Source organism: Pinus tabuliformis, chromosome 4_1, assembly GCF_031772625.1.
Source record: "Pinus tabuliformis cultivar Carrire ecotype Pingquan chromosome 4_1, CPIR1, whole genome shotgun sequence".
Taxonomy (NCBI): Eukaryota; Viridiplantae; Streptophyta; class Pinopsida; order Pinales; family Pinaceae; genus Pinus; species Pinus tabuliformis.
Window position 1 is genome coordinate 312,628,011 of NC_142303.1, and position 22,834 is coordinate 312,650,844.

At 35.2% G+C, this 22,834-nt stretch overlaps 1 protein-coding gene across 1 annotated transcript; it reads left to right on the plus strand.

Moving 5' to 3' along the window:
* Positions 1-10,191: 10,191 nt before the first annotated feature.
* Positions 10,192-11,822, plus strand: LOC149175538 (protein LURP-one-related 8-like). The gene is made up of 3 exons (XM_089422877.1): positions 10,192-10,551; positions 10,650-10,895; positions 11,078-11,822. Exons 1-3 carry the CDS (start codon positions 10,279-10,281, stop codon positions 11,207-11,209), a joined length of 651 nt encoding a protein of 216 aa, XP_089279003.1. The 5' UTR covers positions 10,192-10,278; the 3' UTR covers positions 11,210-11,822.
* The last annotated feature ends 11,012 nt before the right edge of the window (positions 11,823-22,834 follow it).

Below are 22,834 nucleotides of genomic sequence, written 5' to 3' on the forward strand. Positions count from 1 at the left end.
CTGATAAGAAAATAACTTTAAAGTTTTATGAAATTGGTTTCAAAAGAACTTACATTTGTCTGTAAAAATAGGCTTTTGAGAAAAAAGAAAACTCGAGCAGAAAATAGATTGATTCATAATAGCGAACTGGTATGAAAACTTTTTCTCGTAATATCCTTTAAATGAAAAACAAAGTAAACTTGAGTATCGGGAACTCACAACTAAATGTATCTTTATGAGATTCCGAGACTAATGAATTTAGCCAGAAAAATTAAATAGACCTTGTGGATCTCGAGAGGAAAATTTCAAAATATGTTTTTCAAAATAGACATCCAAAATAATAAAGACTAAAGAGTCAAATAAATTATTGTAGTATGAAGACTCAAATTAATTTCGGTTGATGTAATATTTTGAATGGGTAAAGGTGGATGGAATACTTTGAAAACCACTGCAAGATTTTGTTATTCAATTTTCATTTGCTTATGGGCCATCTTTAATTTAAAATGCGAGAAGTTGTAGACCCATGAAAAATTTGAATAAGATACATCCAAACATTTCATTTTGGCTACATCAATGAGAGGCAAAATATGATTATTGACTCATCTCGCAATTTTACAAAGAAAGGAAATATGAAAGGAAACCCCAATACATAATGCAAAAAATCCTAATAAGAAAGAAAATACTTCCCTGAACATGTTTGTGACTTCAAATATGCTAGTTGCTTGCTTATTTCAAAAGCTAATTAAATTTGATTGTGAAAATCAAGTCTCCAAAATCAAGCCAATGAGGACCTGCAAAGAAGCAAAACAAAAATAATAAATAAACTATGAAAAAGAGAAAACTAAAAATAGATGAAGATGAACATGTTTATGCATACTTGGAAGAGTCGAATTGTAAGAGTACCTTATATATATTGACATTCTACCCGGTATTATATTCAATTTTTCATATGTTCAAAATCATCTATTTAATCTAAATTAACTACTAAGTAATGAGCTATTGATATGCATTTAATTCATAATAACATTCAAGGAAAAGATTGGGAAAAGTGGCATATAGAAATGCTTATGAATTGAAAATTTAATTTCTCAAGAGCACTTGATTGTAAAGATTCTTTAGAACTTCACTCTTCCTAATTTTCTTTGCAAATTTCAACAATGTGATGAATCTTCATCAAGAAGAATAAGAAATCACAACATAAGCATAATTTAAGCAATCATACTTTTCAAATACTCTTTTTTAGATAATGGAGTAAATAATCAGGAAGCATCATAGGCCCATTACATGCTTATTAAAAATATGCAATAATGAAATAAATACAAACATGAAAGGAATCTAAATCTAAATTAATCTATCCCTATTCGTAACTGGATGAAAGGAAACATGACTAAGTATAGTCATACTTCCAATGTAACCATTCAAATATTTTATCTCATGCATGTATGTACGGGGTAAACATCAGTAAAAAAAATACAATGATAATTAAACAAACATAAATAAATCTGAATGTACTGAGTACACTAATTGCTAACATATTTATAAAAAACAACTTATTTACAAACATTCTCTTTTGAAAAGTTTCCTTCAACCAAATATCTATGGGATGATAAAAATAAGGATGAGTATTTGAGAGAGAAAATAATAGGTTTAATGAAAGAGAAGTTGAACAACCATTAGTGTTATTTACATAAAACAAGACATTAATGATCTTCGGTGAAAATGAAGCTCCCAAACAACTTTAAAATGGATCAATCAAAGTCAGATGGGAGCTTAATGAATCTATCAGAAGATCATTGGTTAAACTAAGAGGCTGGACATATTGAATCAATATACTCAAAAGTGACGATTCATGTTGACAATGCACTCTAGAATGGAAAGTAAGCTCATAAGACATGACCATAAAATGGAATTGGAAAATCAATAGATGTTGGTGGTCATTATCTAAAATTTGAGACTCATTTTCACATTCTAATAATGCATATTACAAATTTTTAACACTTAATTATTCCATATGCCAGCGAATGACTCCTAAAAATTGAAAAATAAAAACAGAAAACAAATATAAAAACAATCAAAATAAATAAAGGAAAAATAATAAAATAAAATCATAATTTACACTATTGTTACAACTAATGTTACAAAACAATTTGGAGTGATTTGAAGTAATTTCCTTCTCACAAGCACTAGCTAAAATAGAACAATTAGAAAGATCATCGGTGTCAACTTGTGAGACAGAGAAAGATTTAGGACTATGAATAAGTGTGAGAACCTTATCACCGTAGGAATCATAAATTGGGATGGATTCTTAAATGTTGAAATTGCAAAAATGATTAATTGTTTGAAAATGAGAAACAATTGAAACAATGTCTGAATTAGAGTTTTCTTCATTCTCAAATATGATTTGACTTTGACCATGAGGTTTTAATGAAGATTAAGATAAATCAACATCCTCAATTTTAAAGTAATCGTCATAAATGACTTCACAATATTCCATAGGATTCTTTTCATTCCCAAATGATTTATCAAAACAACAAGAATTATTAAGCACATGTTCATTAATTTTAGAAGAATGATCAATAATTGTCTCTTTATCTTGATAAAAACTAATAGGAAATTTATTTATATCGACATCTCTATTTTCTAGGACAACATCATTGTAAAGAGGAGATGAATCACTATCAACAAAAATATCAGGATAAAGGAAAAAATGAGAGTTAGAAGAAATGAACTTGAAAATATCTTTGTTTGCAAATTCTTGTGTGTTTTCTCCATTACAAATTTCATATTATTGATCATACATTTATCTACTTATGCTTTCTTTAAGAATGTTGTCCAACTTCCTTGAATTTTGTATTTTATCAACATGATAATATTCAGAAATATCTGTAGCTAATAGTACATTATTGAAATTCCTTGCTGATTTAATGACTGGTTTTCTGAATTAGTTTCAGAGTGACTTTCAGATTTCGTGGCAAGTCATTTTTCAATATTATTACTAGTATCTTCTTGGGGTTGATTACCAAACTTTGTGACTGTGTTTCATTAACATGAGGGAGAGCATACTGATCATTATTAATGCTATAAGAGGTGTGTATTAAGTGAAAGAATTGATCATGCATGACAAAGGAAACTTCATCTTGATTGGTATGCACCTCCATATTGTAATTCTCAATTATGTTAATAAAGGTTGCAAAAGATTCATCAAAGCTTGTAATAGTTTTATATGGATTAGGAATGCAAGGAAGAGAGAACATGTATCGAAACCAATCCAACCATTTAATTTCTAAAGGCTTATCTTCAACTTTGAATCTTAAACAATTTAATCAAAATCTAATAGTAAAATTTATGAAATATTCACCTTAAGAAATCTTCAAGTTCATCACATACCTGTTCATAATCATAAACATCAAATTCATAAAGGAATTTTTTGATAAATTGATCCCAACTGTGAGTAGAGGCAATTGGAAGTGATTGACACCATCATATGTCTTTTCATGTGAATGTAAGAGTAAAAATTCTATAGAAAATACCTTCATCAATATCACGAAAAGTAGAATTTGCAAGATTTTGAATAAATTGCAAGGCATGATCAAATTAAGAAATATTCCTCTTAATGTTATATTTTAATTTTGACAAGTATCTTACAATTTATGGTGGAGTATTGGAAGTTTTAGAGGAGCCATTGTCATTAAATAAAAACTTTAAAATACAAAAACTATAAAAGACAACAAGTTGTCAGGCCCTCCTTCTAGCGCAAAAAATGTTGATGGTCGAAAATGAACTTATCAACATGTAAGGGAGACCACCCGGTCGGGACCTTAAATCATCTTCCTTTCTGTTTGGAATGGTGGTTCTGACTAGTTCAATTGGGTCCAGTTACCCTCTCTCTTTCTCTGTTGGCTTATAGTATGTTTATTACTTGCCAATAGGCAAGAGACATCATATCAGCCTCTTGTAGAGCTCATGCAAGAAAGTGATCCTTAATCTAAATTAATGGTTCATCCAGGCCACTCCAAAGTATGCCCCGGTGTAAGAGGAATTCTAGAATGCAATATTAAATCTAAATGAAAATCTACTCTAAGTAACATAAATTAAATCCTAAATCTATCTCAATTGAAAGAAGGATTAGTCCCTCTCTCAACCAAGAGCAGGGTAAAAAAAAAAAGATTTGAACCAGCTTTGAATTTGGAATAAAAAATTAAGTCAATAAGCCAAGGAAATAGTTCCAAGACTTGTTACTAGTTTAAGAAAGTATATGTATTCAACTATCTGATGAGTAGTCATCAGATTTATGGTACACGTACATCCAAATTCAAATAAAATGAATTCAAACTAAAAAGATATGATTGCATTAAGGAAATAGTTCTCATAAAACAGTCATTATTAAAACCAAGATAAACTTGACATGAATTTGCTAAATAGTTAACAAGTTATGTTTATCTATTCAAATTCATAATTTAACTTGATAACAATTAAATCCATTATTAAAAGATAGCTTTCAAATTATTGAAACAAGCATGTATTAAATGAATTTACAGTAGTGCAAAGTTTCAGAAAAACATACTTATCTCAGTCAAGAATTACCTCAAATTTTATTAAATGCAAGCCGTCAATCAGCCTCTATCTCCTACAATAGTGTACAAGAACTAAATAGCTGATCAAAGCCTTTGAGGACATGGAATTCTCAATAAATTTCATGATAGCATGAAATTTTTAGAGCTAAAATACAACTCGTTTAATCTCCATAAGACTAATCCAAAGTAGCTAATTCTCTACAAAAAAAAAAAATCCCTACAGTAGTGCAAATATCACCCCTCTTTGTAGAGAACTGCCTTCTCGAGTTTTATATATAGAACAACCCCCCTCCCACATCATTCTCCCTCTTACGAAAGTCATATTTATAATGACAAAAGAAAATCAAAATGAGAGAGTTGTTGGAGACTAAATTTGCTCTAATACATTTTAATTGGCCAAAATTCTTCTTTCCTTCTTGCAGTTGCAATTCTATTTCTCCAAGTCTTCTCTTCCTCATCTCCCCAATTGTTCTCCTCCCAAAAACCAAACAAGATTCAAAAATTAAAACAAATTGGTGCATAAAATAGAAATCAAACCATTTCTCAACAAATTGTTAAATTAAAAATAAATTAAAATCCAAAGAAATTCTTGTGCTATGATTGCTTGAAATGGATCAGATCGACCTTTGGGTATTTCTAGGAATGAATTATTGACAACGGTTTCTCCAGTACAACGAAATTTGCCCAAATCAAAATAGAAAAACTAATTTTTGGTTGTAAATTCGTCACATTTTCTTATGTTGGGTTTCTAGGTTATTAAGTGATGAAATTTGCTAAAATTGAATACGCCAGATTGTTCTCCTCTGTCTTAGCTTTCCAACGAGTTATTGCAAAGCTTCATTTGGTTGAATGAATCTTGAGATATGTCTTTCCGATGTTAAAGTGTTAAAAATATCAGAGTTCTGGAAAAGGTGTGCCTGGCTAAAATTAAGCAAATTTAATTAAAAATCTAAGCCTAATAAATTAAAGTAATAATAGTTAATTAACCAAATAATTAAAAATAATTAATTAATTACAAATTTAAATTAATTACAAATTACTTAAAAATTAAATTATTTTATTAAATTATCAATTTAATAATATATTATAATAACAAAATATATAAAACAATGATTTAATTAAAATAATAAAAAAAATGTGATACATGTCATGATGTTAGTGGCTATCAGCTCCAACAAATGGGCCTAAGTGGCCTTTTGGCTCCATTACCATGGCTCACGGTGAGACTAAAGGGAGGTATGAGGAGGACTTTATAATATAATGAAATGGAGGCATAAGGTGGACTCGGAGTTACAAGGGCATGTGAAGCGAGGAGGGATAAGGAGTGAAGTCATTGGAGGAATACGATATCAGGCATGGGAGGTTTTGTTACATCGAGGGTTTTTAAATTGGTGCTCCAAGATTTAAAAGCTCCGAGGTCCTCATCGGAGGTAAGAGAATCGGGGTTTTATTAAAATTAAGTTACGATGAGTATATGTTCCAAGGTGAGGAATATATAAGGGATAAAGTATGATGTGAAGGAGGAGGGGAGGGCCGACCCTCCCTCCTAATCACAAACTACAACCATTTTTAATGTTAGATAATAAAAAGAACTACAATTATTTGGTAATAAAAGTCTTGATATTAGGAATTACAGCTATTTATAAATTTATGATTTTAGATATCGTAATTTTTTTTAAATTGGGATTTGAAATAAATTTTTGAAATCTGAAAACACCATAATTTTAATTGTTTTACAATTTGGATGCAAGGATTTTGTAGGAATATTATGCAAAATGAATTAATCAATAAAAATTAACTAAAAATCAATATTTACAATTAATTTACAAAAATTAAAATAATACACATTTTTGTACATTTTTTAGCTTAGGCAATAAAAATGATCAAACATTGGAGGAGCGTCATTTGCAAATTGTGTAACCAAATGAGATGAAACAAGAAACGATGGAAATCTAGTGGAAAGTCGAATTCAATGAAGCAATCAAAAGAAGAATCTGAACAAAATAAAAAAATTGGCAAAATTGTAGGACACTTAACCAAAAAAAACATTAAAAGGTGATTTGGCCAAAATTTATGGAAAGAATCCCCATTATTTGAAATAAATAAGTTTAAAATCGGGGTGTTGTGATTTCACCACAACACCTCGACAGACGAGAAACCAACATCATGTTCAAACTTTATAAAAGTAACACAAGTGAACTATGTGACAACAACAAAGAAAAACTGCCTTGGCACATTAGCTGCAGATCAGAGTAAACATCGAAGGAAAAGTCATGGAATGAATGAGGTCGGGTAAACACAAAGGTCATTAATTCCTCTAGAAACGTTAATTCAGTTATCACTATTGACCCTGTGTAGTTTAACCTACAACTTGGATCTGGTAGGTCAAATGTACAACACTTGGATGCTCCAACCAGTGCCACATGTATGTGTGGAACAATTTGCAGGAATCTTAAATAATTACACACACCTAATCACAAAACGTTGAACCATAAACTTAAATATAATACCACATCTAAAAAAATAAAAAAGGTCAAGAAATTTATATGGCTAAGTGTTATAAATCCATTACATCAAACCATGGCAAAGTCTTATTAACCATTGCATCGAGTTATTTGTATGGCATAGTGTTATTAATCCAGGGTAACTAATGGTGTTTGTGAATTATGTTACAAGTGCACAACTATAGTCATGATAGTTGATAGTATATGCAAATATCGAACTCAAAATGGACTAAGATCCATATTTTAATAAGAATAAGATAAATTATTAGAAGCATATATGTGTAGTTATTGGTTTCTCATGCTAGTTACAAATTACACAATGGGTAAATTCCAATATCATGTAAAAACCCTTTTAACAAGGGATAAAATTTAAATGTATGGCATAGTGTTATTAATCCATGGTAACTAATGGTGTTTGTGAATTATGTTACAAGTGCATAACTATAGTACTTATAGTTGATAGTATATGCAAATATTGAATTCAAAATGGACTAAGATCCATATTTTAATAAGAATAAGATAAAGTATTTGAAGCATATATGTGTAGTTATTGGTTTCTCATGCTAAGTGTAATGCATTACAAATTACACAGTGGGTAAATTCCAATATCATGTAAAAACCCTTTTAACAAGGGATAAAATTTAAATGTTAGGTTGAAGTTAAAAAACACTTATATAAAATATATAAATGAGATAATAATATATGTTGTTTAAATTTCAATAGAAGTAGTCATCAATAACAAAAGAAGGTGTTATTAAGAAATGAAGAAATCTTTTATTAAACAAACAAATTATTGTTTATAATTTAAAAATAATAATAATTAGTGTGCATGTGAGATTCATTACAACCTCCTCAAGCTTTATTTATATATCCCTTCTTTTGCTCCCTGTGTTTGTTCCTCTCTCCCTCTAATTATCTCTCTCTCTCTCTCTCTCTCTCTCTCTCTCTCTCTTCGCAGCTATATCTATGTCTCTCTATCCTTCTCTCTCTTCTCCTTATCCCCCCCCCTCACCCCCTCTTGCCCCTCTCTCTCTCTCACCTTATCTATCTCACTCTCTTCCACCCCCTCTCTTCCCCATCCAACTTTGCCCCTATCTTTGCCTCCTCACCCCTTCCCCCCTCCACCCCCTTCTCTCTCTCTCTATCCCCTCATCCCTCCCCACTCCCCCCTGCCTTCCTCTATTTCTTTATCCCTCTCCGTCCTTACTTAATAGCAACACCCCATTACCTCTCTCTCTTCCTTCCAACTCTATTCTTTCTCCTTCCCTCTATTCTTCTCTATCTCTACCTCCCTCATACCATCCCCCTCTTTCATTAAGAAAGACAAATTAGTTGTTCATGAAACTAAATACACATATAGAATCATCCATGTAGATTATATATATATAATTAACAATGATTATTATTTTTAATACATTTTTCTTTTGGAATTTATCAAAATCTTAAAATACATCTCTCATCTATTTCCACTATAACTTTTTTGGGCCTTAACCGTTTGGAAAAAAATTATATGTGCATTAGAGGACATTAAGACCTACAATCTGATAAAAAAATAAAAAGTGGGTTGTTTGATATTAAAACCCTTTTAGGGGGCACACACTGAAGGCCTTGTAATTTCAAGGATATAATGGCTTCGTATATATATTTTCACATACACACACACATATATATAATTAAGATCATAAATCTTGAATAGTTGTGCACAAGAATACTATGTTCTCCACAACTCTACAAGTTTTTGTAGCAAGATGCCATCATTTACGTACTCAAAACTTGCACTAATGGAAACATATGAATTATATTTTTCATGTAAAATAACATACCTATAGAAAAACTCAAAATTCACAAAACACAATTTCCATAAAAAAAAGTATATATTTAGAAAGCTAATTCATTTGTCCACATTTCATCTTTTTACACCATCTTCAAATTCATTGTGCAAGTATCTCCACTCATCCTTCATTTTACATATTGTTGTTTTTCTAAATTTGTATTGCGACTAATATGTCATGAAAGACCATCATTAACATGCATCCATCTAAAATTGTTGCTTGTGTAAATGGAACACCATTATCTCTTCGAAGACACACAATGACTAAAGTAAAACAATAACAACCATAATGCAATTATATCTTAGCACAATCATCAATAAATAAGTTAATAATTGTATAGAGCTAAAGGGGGTGACTTGGAATGTCACTAGTTAACCAACCATTTTTCACCTACATCTATTGAATTGACACATGCTCTTTAAAAATAAAAATAAATAAATTATGCTTTAATTAAATAATATAAAAGAAAAAATAATATATTATATAATAAAAAAATATATTTTATAAAATTTATCGTTAAAAAAATTATTTGATTCCATATATTATATAACATTTAAAAATATAATTTAAACAATGATACTTTAAAAAAATTTACACTCTAAAAAATTTGTTCCTTTAACTTATGTTAAATTTATATGCTGGAAATTAACACCCTCAAATAAAGTATTATTATGGTTCTCACTTTGGCCGATGGATGGTGGTGTCCATCATGTATTGCCTCCCTCCCCGGTGTCCCCTGTTAGTGTGCATCACCTGAGGGTTCGTGTTGGTCCATGAATCAACTCTTTCTGTCCGACCTGCTTCGCTAAGTACGTTACTTATACTTTAATTTCCATTAATCATGGGTTTGCAACAGGAATTTACACGCTTCGCTAAGCACACTATATATACTTTTGGCTTCCAAATCTGCACTTTTGGCTTCCAAATCTGCACATTTGCAATTGTGGTTGGTTTAGCAGTACAATGCATGGAACCTTCCGCCACTACTCGACATGTGGTGTCACACTAGTGGAGGAGGGGGAACCGACATTACAGAAGCCAAGTACTGGGTTTCCTTTAAGAGCTCCCCGGATCTTGGATTTGATCCTCTGCCGCCTATTTTGACTCAATTTCTGTGCGTGTATCACATCGTCACTCTACGTGGCAATAGTGAGTTTATTGCTCTGAAGAAAAGTAGCTGATGATGACATCACACGTTGCAGATGCTGATACCCTCTTTCTGTAGCCAACCAAAGATCTCAAGAAACTTTATAGAAACTGAGATATATATTCACTTCTGGAACTCCCATAGTAATGGTAAATCAAAAGTGTTCCTTAAGTTCAGTGCTGCTGCAAGCGGCTCCGTCCTCTCCTCCATTTCGCTGCCTCCGTGATCGAACCGAAGGAAGAATGCCACAAGTGCATCCTCGTGTCTCCTGTCCCCCGGAAGTGTCAGATTCCACTGCCCCCCATGACAAGTTTTGTGAAATGCACACTCCCCCTCCCTCTTTCTCTCCTGCAACCTTCACAGTTTGGAAGAGATCCCTAATCTTCAATGCCAATGGTTTCACAGTCTTCAATTCGTCTGGAGATTTGGTCTTCAGAGTCGATAATTATTCTGCAAAACATGAACTCTTTCTCATGGATGCGGTGGGGAAAATTCTGCTCACTATCCGACACAAGGTACTTTTGGCTTAATTAGATTAATTCCAATATCTTGCAGTTTGAGTACATTTCATAGATTTGCATCGTTGGCTGAATTTGTTTTGTGGGATAAGCAGAGATTGAGTGTCAAGGATCGATGGGAAGCATTTAGAGGGGACTGTTGTGGGTATGGCATTAAACCAGCATTTAGCGTTGTAAAATCGGTGTCGATACTCTTCTCCAGCAAACCCTCTGCCAAAGTAGTGTTAAATCCTGCAAAGAAACAGAATACCAAGGTTTGCGACTATGAAATCGAAGGATCTTTCTGCAAGTCAAGCTCCTTGTTCACAGTATTCGGTGCCTCTCGACAAATTATCGCTCAGGTTGGTTTTCTATCTAATTTATAATGATTTTAGATTAATAGCCAAGTAGAAAGTATGGATTTTTATTTAACATGTTATTGTTTATGAAATTCTAGAATATATTGTTTATCAGATTCCTCCCAAAATCTATAACAAAAAACATAAAAATATTCACTCATTTTTTCAATATGGCAATGCTGCAGGCAGCAAGAAAACAAGCAACTTCGGGAATCATGTTAGGAGACGATGTGCTCAACCTTGTTGTGCAGCCTGGAGTCGATCAAACCTTCGTCATGGGACTCCTCATTATTTTCTGTCAGATTAATAGTAAGTAGTCCTAATTAAGGAATGCCCAACTGCAAAAGGCAACAGCAGAAGCTGGCCATTAACAGGGGAGGAAACTTCTTATGATATGCAAAATACAGAGCGGTCAGTCATTATCAACAGAGGAGGCTGGAGCTGACCATACCGTAACGAGAGGCAGCAATTTGGGGTCCCCTTCCTCACCCCAAAGGAGCTGTGTGGACGACAATGCCGTGGCACTATGTCTCTGCATGACAGAGCCACAGGAGAATATTTCGGGGGATTAGAGCTTTCATTAGCGGATAATTTGGACGTTTAGGAGTAGAAATGGTACCTCTTCCTTTTTCCAGAGGTTAAATTTGTTATTTAAATCATAAGGCCTAACCCGACCCATAGTACTTTGACCAAGTTCCATGACATGACAATTAGATCGCCTCTTTTTCCAAGTGCCTGAGTAGAGATGGTACCTCGCTCTGCAGGTTAAGTGCATTTGTACTTCCGTCAACTAATTACTGTGCAGTGTCCAATTCCATCCGTCCAAAAGTGACTGTTCCCTTAATGCTTTTGTTTACTTCAGTCAACCAATTACTGTACAGTGTCCTTGAGTCCAAAAGAAAAATAAAAAAGCTCATGAATTTCATAGAAGTCGGTGAAATTTTCCTAAAAGCAGCTTCCATTGAAAATACCACCGGTGAAATTTTCCGAAAAGCAGCGTCCATTTATGAAATTAAATTTAATGAAAATGTAAATCGTTGTTTTTAAGATTTTTAATGGCTTTATAGGTTGCTTGAAAATTTGATGATATAATTTTTGGTAAAATTGTTATTTTTTGTTTTTTAAATTATATTCATAATATATAAATAGATTCAGAGTCTTGAAATTTTTAAAAATATTTGGATTATGTAAATAGATTCATAAATTTTTAAAAATATTTGGATTATGTAAATTATATGGTTTAAAATATTTGGATTATATAAATTATATGGTTTAAATTTAAAATTCTGTTTTTTTTAATCTGGTGATATGATTCAAATTTACAATTCTAACCTATCTTGTCAAAATTTAAACAATATTTATTAAAAAAAATACAACTTCGAAACAAAAACTTAAAATAACTAAAATACATGTTATTTTTTTAAATCTCAGTATAAGACATAGCAAAACTAGTTTCTTACTATGATTAATTTGTCTAACCATTTTTCGTGGAATTGGTTAAAAGAATTTAAGATAATTATGATTAATTTGTCTAACCATTTTTCCTGGAATTGGTTAAAAGAATTTAAGATTTTTTATAATTTAATGTATTTTTAAATAATACATAAATAAATTAGTATCCTAAAAACTATTAAAACACTATAATTATATAAAGTTCACCACTGTGATTTCAAAAAATATTGAATTTTAACCCAAATATATATATATATATTTACAAAACTGCAATTATAAATTTGGTGCTACATGTGTTTCAATATAAATAAATTCCAATCTGGTATCCCATTTTTCTCTGGGTAATGATTGGTGCTACATGTGTTTCAATATAAATAAATTCCAATCTAAATTCCAATCTGGTATCCCATTTTTCTCTTGGTAATTATCGAAATTTAGAAAGCTAGTACCTTTTTTCCCGTTTTTGATATTATATTGAAAACTATGCTCTGATATGCCGTAGTTTATTTTCTTTAAAAATATGCTCCGGTATATGCCGTCACTTTTACGAAAAAGTTTATAACTTCGTTTGTTATTAATATTTTCTTGCATTGTTCAATATTTTATATTCACTGGGAAACTTTTTTATTCGACTTACCTTTACATAATAGAAAGTAAAATTTGTATCTTAATAAAGGGTTTTTTTATGGATTATAGTAATCGAAAACGATGTAGTTAATATTAGTTTAGCTATTTGCTCCGTTTTTTTATCGAGTATAAAGAAAGTTTTTTAGTCCATAGTGATTTATGGTATTATTTGGCCTCTTCCCGAAGCAAAGGCGCTGAAAACATATATTATCTTGCATTTGTCTAGTTCTTTCTCGTTCATTTTTCGGAGCTGTTGATTAATGCTAACATTAATCTAGTAGTATGAAATGCTAGCTCCCGGCTCCGAGATATTGTTTATGCGGGACTGATGGGCTTTCTTTGAAGTTGCCAGCAACAATGTCTCTGAAATTGCCACCTATTGCAATGTGTCTACAGAACAGATGTTCTGCATGCTGTTGTGGTGTCTTTGCATGCTGTTGTGGTGTCTTTACGGAACAGATGTTGTTGGATGGTTGCTTTTGCTATTGCTGGCTTTTGTTGTGCTTTGCTGTCGCTGGCTTTTGCTATGCTTTTGTTGGGTGGCTGGCTTTTGTTGTGGGATATTCGCAAAGACAGGCAGCGGAAGATGGGTGAGAAATTGAGATAAATTGAAAGGTGGCTTTTGCTGTGGGATATTCGCAGAGACCGGCAGCGGAAGATGATGGGCGAGAAATTAAGATAAATTGAAAGGTTTACTTCTTTTGCTGGCTTTTATTGTTGCTGGGGAATAACACAACCGAAGATGGGCAAGAAATTGAGAGAAATTGAAAGGTTTACTTCTTTTGCTGGCTTTTATACTTCTTTTGTTGGCTGGCTGGCTTTTGCTGTGGGATATTCATCAGACCCGACAGCGGAAGATGGGCGATAAATTGAGAGAAATTGAAAGGTTTACCCTCCTAGCTTCCACCTATTTCACCTATACGAGGTAGGGAAATGTGCAAGACAGGAAAGGAAAACGTATACGAGGCAGGGAAACGTGCAAGACAGGAAAACGTATATGGGAAAGCAGCTATGCAAGAATGATAACTAACCAAAACCAGAGCTCATTAAGGCGCAAGAAGGATTTTCCGTGTACCTTCACATTCATCTAAGGTTCTGAGGGCTTCGCCGCATGCCTTGCTCTTTGGTTCCGAGGCTCTGCATCGTGCTCTGCCCTTGTTCCGGTAAGCCCTTGTTCTGGTAAGTATAAAGGTAGGTGTGCTCCCCTTATTTCTGGAATGTGCCTACCTTTTGTTTGATTACGGAGGCTGCATCCATACATTCACAATGAGAAAATGTCAGAATTGCATTTAACTCACCGGCATTATAAAATAGTGCCAGAGACTGCATAAATGTAAGCAATCTAATCATTTATTCTTAGAACAATAAGCAATCTAATCATTTATTCTTAGAACAAATGATAGCTTCAAAGATTATTTTGGTGACATTATCCTAAGCTCTACAATGCAATGCAATGTCCTTACACTGGATTGGCAACACTACAGTCAGGTTTTGGAGTTTACGTGAGCATCCTTACAATGGATTTGCGCTACTACAGTGCGGTTTTGGAGTTTACCTGAGCGGTTGAAGCCTTTACAATGGAATTGTGATGCACAGTCGGGTTTTGGAGTTTACCAATTTTCTTAATAGCCAGCGCACAAAGTTTTTGCACTTCGTTGCACAAAGTTTTCTTGCTGCCCTGAGCACAATGTCTGCCCTGAGCACAATGTCAGTAAAGACAGGTCCCAGAGACTTATGCCCAAGCCTCATTACCTTCTCTTAAAACCATCGGTCGACACCTTGATTTCACCCTTTACTTACTGCCTCTTCACCCAATGGAGTCTAGCATAACGTAGGCACTATCGCCGTGAACCTTTCACCCCTGCCTTCCATTTCTAAAAGCAAGCAAGCGAGCAAGCAGTCGCTCAGCGTAAAAGCCATTGATCCCATCAAGCTGTAGCAGCAAGCGCAGAGCATCAATCCGAGCAATTGTAGCTTTTTTATCCACCCTAGCTGCCTGTGTGAAACATCTTCAAAATGGGAAAATGTTGGGGCAGTGAGAAGGGTAATGATGAATCAGTTGGAATTTTGAAAGCCAGTGGGGATAGAGGGGCGAAAGCCCGTTCATGGGGAAATATATTGTATGGCCAGCACTATCAGCAGAAGGTCGTAGTGGTACCCAGCAGTATCCTCAAGCAAGTGTGATTACCAGGCTTGTGAATGCTGTCAGGCGATCCAACTGCACCATCAGTCAAGGTGAGAGTTGTAGCTTCTGTGAAGGCAGGTGGGTTCTACGGATAATAGTTAATAAGTAGGGCGTAGCGGCACGTGAGCATTAGTGGTCAAGTTCGAGATAGCTATTACACTCCACGTATGCCACATCTCTATACGAGGTTGAGACAAGTCCTAGAGTGTGGAGAGGCGATAAGTGGGCTACGTGTAAGCCTTGCATTCCCACGTCCAAGTTTCATTTCCAATATTTAATTTAATTTAATTTATATCTATTTTTTTTAATAATTTTTCCTGGGCGCTTTTCTTTTTTTCGTTGGTTGGGGTATCTGCTGAATCGCGTAGAGGATCCAAACCTTTTGCTCTGCTTCAGCTACTCTTGCTTCTTCCTCTGCAACTATATCCTGACAGTGATTGTTAGATTCATTATGTTCTCTTGTAGCGCTAAGTAATTTTTATTTTGCAACTTCTGTTGTTCTTGGCAGCATAAGTCCTGGGTTTGTAAATGGCTTGCAGGTTCGTCAATAATTATGTATTATTTTTTCTATCTATCCTAGTGATCTTAATTAGCGCACATTAAATGGAGTTTAATTGTTGAATGCCTTCTGATATGTTCGTTGGATTGTAGATACCTGCTCGAACTAGCTTAGCACCTACCAACCTTGATGAGCAGAATGGCCACCAGGTCTTTCTTTTTAAAACTGCTTGTTTGCTAAACTATTGACTATTTCTATTTTATGTGATTATAATCTCTATTGTATAAACTGGTGATGTTGGTTTCTTTTGCAATAACTGTCAGTTTATTTCCTGATTATATCCGGTAATTAAGTGATTGGCTAATAAGTAATAACTTGTACTACATAGCTTAGTTATACACTTGTAATAGGAGTTGGACTTGCTGGCTGAATATTGTAGAAAGGCAAATGGCTTGAATCATCTTCACTTGTTGTGTACAACTGTGGAAAGAATTTCCACCTTCAAAACAAAGTCTTGGAGCACAAAGGATAGGTAACGCTTTTAGGTTTTTTTTTATATATTGGAAGAATTCGTTTAAAAGGGGCTCTGGCTCAATTCTATTAAATCATGGTATGCTACTAAGCATCATGGGCTTCTCCTGTTCCTGGAAAGCATAAACATTTGTGTTAGTTTTGAACTTGAACTTTCATTTCAAATACAATTCCGAAGTTCCTGCTCTTCTTTGCATTGTAGACAAGAGCATTGTAAAAATAGTAGAGCATGCCTACTGTATTATCCTTCTGCCTCCTATATTGACATATGACCATGATACAATGTTAAGTGGCATGGTTTAGGCCCTGCATGCTATGCCATGGAGAAGGAGGTGAGGCATGTGGCGCTCATGGGAGGGCCCACATGGAGGTGTTTTTATTTTTAGTTTTTTAAGCACTTTAAGTAAAATCACGCAGTTGCTCCCTGTCGTTGGCGTTTCAACTATCCCTCATGCAGCCGCTAGAAAGCTCGGTTAGGGAAATATATAGGGCCTTTACAGGTTATTTTTCTATCATACTGATCATATAACTTGATGTGTAGATGCTTCTGAGGAGGTTTCTAGAGCTGTATATGAAAAATCATTTGCATTTCAGTTTGGCAGCATAAGTCCTGGGTTTGTAAATGGCTTGCAGGTTCATCAATAATTATGTATTATTTTTTTATCTATCCTGTTGATCTTAATTAGCACACATTAAATGGAGTTTAACTGCTGAATGCCTTCTGATATGTCTGTTGGATTGTAGATACCTGCTCGAACTAGCTCAACACCTCCTAACCTTGATGAGCAGAATGGCCACCAGGTCTCTCTTTTTAACGCTGCTTGTTTGCTAAACTATTGACTATTTCTATTTTATGTGATTATAATCTCTAGTGTATAAACTGGTGATGTTGGTTTCTTTTGCAATAATTGTCAGTTTATTTCCTTATTATATCCGATAATTAAGTGATGGGCTAATAAGTAATAACTTGTACTATATAGCTTAGTTATACACTTGTAATAAGAGTTGGACTTGCTGGATGAATATTGTCGAAAGGAAAATGGCTTGAATCATCTTCACTTGTTGTGTATAGTTGTGGAAAGAATTTCCACCTTCAAAACAAAGTCTTGGAGCACAAAGGATAGGTAACACTTTTAAGTTTTTTTTTTAATATTGGAAGAATTCATTTAAAAGGGGTTCTGACTTAATTCTATTAAATCATGGTATGCTACTGAGCATCATGGGCTTCTCCTGTTCCTGGAAAGCATAAACATTTGTGTTAGTTTTGAACTTGAAATTTCATTTCGAATGCAATTCCGAAGTTCCTGCTCTTCTTTGCATTGTAGACATGTGCATTGTAAAAATAGTAGAGCATGCCTACTATAGAATTCGTACTGTCGCCTGGTCTATAGAAGTGTTTCTCACACCATCCTCTATATAAAGTCATAGTCTCAAATCAATTTAAATTATTAATTATAGATTTAGGTTTAGAAGATAAACCAATATTTGGATACAAATGCTGCTTCTCTCAATAGACTGCCTATTGTTTCAGCTAAACCACAAGCACATCACCAAGTATGTTGAGAAATTTGCAGTAATTCTTGAACCTGCATCTTTTACTTGATTCTTCTCCATATTATCTTTTCACTCCTGTTTCTCCTGTCAACAGAATCAAATACTGGAGTCTAAAGTTCAAGGGAGGAGATATTTACATGATGGTGGTGGACATCCAATATCTCTGGCACAACAGCACCCTACTTCTGGTGGCACAAGTCCTGTATGCACCAAGTTCACAACAATTGTTGGGTACTCCTCTGCAACCACCACCAACATTACCATCACTTGCCTTGCATTCACAGCAAGTGCTGATGCAACAAGGGTAGCATTTGAATGTTCAATCACATATACTGCCACCCTCACTACATGGTATGCCTAAACATATTAATCCCATTGGTGGTCAGTTTTCATCGCAACAACTACCACAGATAGTCCATCATCTAGGTACTCAAATGAGTCTTCCCATGGGGACCAAGCTACCAAGCGGGATTTCTGGTACACAGTTTAGGTCTCCAGTGATGAATCACCGTATTCTTGCCCATACCAATAAGGCGGTGAAGATTACTCATCCAGAGACTCATGAAGAGCTGAGGTTTGATTCCAGTGGTAAGAAATCTAAGTCGGATAATGCTGCCACAACTTCTCTTCCAAGATCTATTTCCTTGTCAGTGAGAATGGCAACAAATGGATTTATTCTCTCACGTCCTCCAGGTGTTTCACACGCTATGAATTTTTACCCTGTACAGACAGGATCGTATGGTCATCCTTCATCTACTTTTTATCTGCATCCAAAAAATTTAGTTCCACCCCAAAGATCTAATTCTGTACATCAATCACCAGCACAAATTGTTTCCTCTGGGATGGATGCACAGTCCATTGTTCCCAAGCTTGAAACTTCTGGGGCTTCTAGCACTGAGCTTTCACGGCCTATTGTTCATGATGGTGCTGCAGTTCCAGTTTCTCTGACAAGGGGTCATGGCATAACACAAACTCGCCTTACATCAACTTCAGAAAAGGATATGTCTGTTACTTCATCCTCTACTCAGACTCAAAATACTCATTTGCTAAGCAATGCAACTGACATGCCCCAAAGTAAACCACTGGATTCATCAGAACAGCTTTTCACTCCAGCTGATAGTGTTTCTTCGGAAGTTCATAATGTTGAACCTTTGGGTTCATCTTCATCATCTATAGCAAATGAGGTATCAGTCCAGAGAAAAGGATATTTCTGTTACTTCATCCTCTACTCAGACTTAAGATACTCTTTTGCTAAGGAATGCAACTTACATGCCCCAAAGTAAACCACTGGATTCATCAGTACAACTTTTCACTCCAGCTGATAGTGTTTCTTCAGAAGTTCATAATGTTGAACCTTTGGGTTCATCTTCATCATCTGTAGCAAACGATGTCTACAGGCCTCCTCCTTTCGGATTATGTTTAAGTTTCCACTGAGGAAAATGCCAAGATTCTGAAGTTTTGTTCCTCACTGCTTCAATTAACCAGCGTATAATCTTCTTGGTAATTTATATGTGAAATTTTTCCAACCTATATCACGGTCCCTTCCTTTAGCCACTGTTTCCTTGTAGACCTATTTAGGGTTTAATCATAATTTCCATTTCTTGTTTATATTTAAGGTTATTTTGTTACTGGGTCAATTATATGTTGAAGTTTTGGGGTTTCTCTCTGTTATAGACATTTTTGTGCCTTACAGCTCTAAGCATGAAATGTCTATAATCCAAGGGATCCTAAGTCCCTAAATGTGTTTTTCCTACCCCTAGAGGAACAAGGTCAACCAATTACAACTTCTCCCAGAAGTTCTCCACCAGAAACTGCTCAGAATTAGTCAAATCAGGATCATTTCAGCTTCTCCACTAGCTAGCTGCGTTGCATAGCACCCCAGTACACTAGCTAGGTGCGTTGCACCCCAGTACACTAGCTAGGTGCGTTGCAATGCACCTAATTGCACTACCAGGGTGCGCTGAATGGGAAATGACAAATGGTAGTGTCATTCCGCGAGGTGGACAGATAATGGAAGCTTCCAGAATCTTCCCCAATGACACTTGCCTCACTGAGTTCGACCGAGGATGAGTAAGAGGCTCTCAATCTCCAAGTGGAAGCACGAACTGACAGAGAGAGGCCACAAGTCAAATCATAAGCTGACTCATCCTCTTTGCATACATCTATATATGGATCCCTCATCCCAGAGATCCGGAGGCTGGAATTTTGTACATTGCAGAGAATTGCTGTTGGTTTTGTGATAGATATCAGAGTATTGGGTGATTTATGCTTTGTTGGAGGTGAAGAAGGGATTCTATGCTGGGAGGTTGATGCTGGATCAGGAATCATCGGTTGTAACTCCTCCTGGATCTTCTTGTTTTATTAATAAAACTACTTGAGTTTCTCCTACATGCTTGTATATCTGATGTGTGTTATATTTGTATGTTTAGCTTAAATCTGATCCTAAGCTTTTTATGAACATAAATCTATGTCTTTGTGTAGTTTCTCTCTTCTGTGAACTTGCAGGAACTTGGTGACGCTGGGCAAGTGAGGGAGCAGATCGTTGGAAGCTGGCAAAGAGAAGAGAGATTGGATCGAACAACTAGCGCAAGACACAGGTCGGTTCATCTTAATCATCTTCGTTTATAGTTCATAAAGGAGCATACAAGAGTAGTTTTCCCTGTTTGTTTCTGAGGTCTCTGTCACAACCTAGTGGGATAGGGTCGTTCTGAATAGACACTTTTCCCGAAAACAAAATGGCGACTCCACTGGGGATCGTGTCTAGTTAGTTTGTTTGTGTTTCTATTGTTGTTCATCTCATAAACTTAAGAGTAACAAATCGAACTGCATTTGCCATTTACAAATGCAAAGTAGACATCTGCTACTCTAGTCCATTCACTGGGCCTGTTTATGATCTGAACAGTTGACTCACAAATGATCTGATTACCCTTTGTGATAGCTCTTAAACCTCTTGTAAATCAACCCTCTGATTATGCACTATTGATTGCTTTTACCCGACCAAAAACCATAGATTAAACTGCAAACCGGGACCCAGAACCCAGAGAGAATTCTCGTTTCTGCTTCAGCGCAGGCTCTGTGAAGAGACTCTGCATTTCAGCGCAGTTCCCGAGAGGGCTACCTGCGTTGCAATTCAGTTTCTCTGTGTAGCAGGTGCGTTGATCATCCTAGCTGAGGTTCTTTGCTCACTTTTTCCAGTTTTGCCTCTGATGTTTGCAGCCTGTGATCAGTGTGTTTGTCAGTTTAAAAGCCCCTTTTTCTTTGCCTTAATTCCACCTCAGTTGTATAAAATAAACTGTATTTGTTTTTGTGTGTTTGTTACATCATTTACAGTTTCCCATTGCAAAAGTAAACTAGTCATACTGTCGTCCTTAGATCTAGATCTGTCGTAAGTGTCGTTTTTGATCTTAGGAGAGAGTTTATTTGCTGTTGACAATTGATTACGCTTTTACTTTTGCCTTTGGTTTGAATTAGTGAATTTCTAGTGTCGAAACAAGTGTTTACTTCAAAATCATAAAGTGTCGTAATCGTCTCTACCTTTTGATTTCGAAAAGAAGCTTGTTTGTGTTTTTCACTTGAAATCGAATTCAAATTTGTACAACAACTTTCTTTTTAGGCATCAATATTAAGAAAGTGAAAAACAAATACATGCACAAGTGCATTTGCATATTGACAGTTTGTATGGCTTGATTTAGGAAAAGTGCATTTACAGTGTGCTCTTTGCTCTTTGAGAAAAGATTGTGTCTTTCTTTTCCCCTTGTAGCTAGGATTTTCATTGCTGAAAAGAGATAAAAGCTTGCTTATCATCTTTAGATTGCATTTTAGGAATTACATCTACATCTCGTGGTGAACCCAAAAGGCAAACTTCATAAGAAATATCAACCTAAAATAAATTCAATGAACTTAACAACACTTTGTAACTTAACGCACAACATCTAGAGGTCTAGGCTAGAGACGTATTCCAGCGTCGTAAAGCCTGGTAACTGTTGTCCTCACTGATTGTTGGGTGATTCCTCCACTTTGAGATGATAAGTGCCAATACGGACTTGTGCTCCCATGTACCATTGAGTATATATTGGGAGACCCCTATAGGCATAGAACCTTTATCCATAGGAAGCCATGTCGGCCGCCCTACTGATCGCAATGCACCGAACACAGCATTCGAGAAGATTGACTGCCGTACCCTAAAAAGTATTCTGCGGTTTTGCGATTGGTTTGGCACTCCCTCTACCTAGACCTCCAGAGCAGTCCCTTTCGTTCCTTTTCAGACTCCTTAACGGAAAAGGTCCATCTGAGCACTTGTCACTTCAGGCTCATTAAAAATCGAAGGAGACTAGAGCCATCTTTCGTTTTTTCTCGACTCTTAAAAACTGAAAAAACAAGTTGTGTCAAAGCATCTAACATTTATTTTAAACGGAATAATCATCACCTTTCCCTCGTTGGTCTTCGAAGTTAGTCTCCCTTCATCGCAAGTTCTTGTAGAATCGCTAGGAAATCTTTTGGATAGACTAGATATCTCTGAACAACCGTCGACATCTAGGACTGTGTCATTCGACACAGCAGCAGCAGAACCTCCTGCTGCTACTCCAACAATGTTCTCCGATATACCATTTGTCCCGGCAAGTTATCAACAACAAGCCGGAGTCCAATCAGGGACTGTCTCGACGACATGGTTTGTTCCTATTTCTTCATCCGGATTATCATCTAGTATTTCTTATGTTGAAACTCAACAAACTGATCCAATGTGTCTTCAAAGGCTAATTTACCCTTTGAGTACTGGATTTCCACCATATGGAGGACAATATGCCTTTTCATTGTTCCCTCCCGGAGAACAACCATATGGGAGTTTACAACAAAGTTTAGGTCAAACTGGAATTACATCCAGCGGTTGGGTACCAATACTGCCTCAGCAACCAAGGGTTGCATATTCAATGCAACCAGTCCACCCCGTGTCGAATATTCCCACTATACCTGCTATGGTGACTGCATCGCAAGTACAAGTGCTACCTGTTGTATGTCAACCCCAAGTTTCTCAGGTTGCAATACAACAGCCTCTTGTCTCAACGACTCAATCACAACCTCAGGTTAGTGACTCCT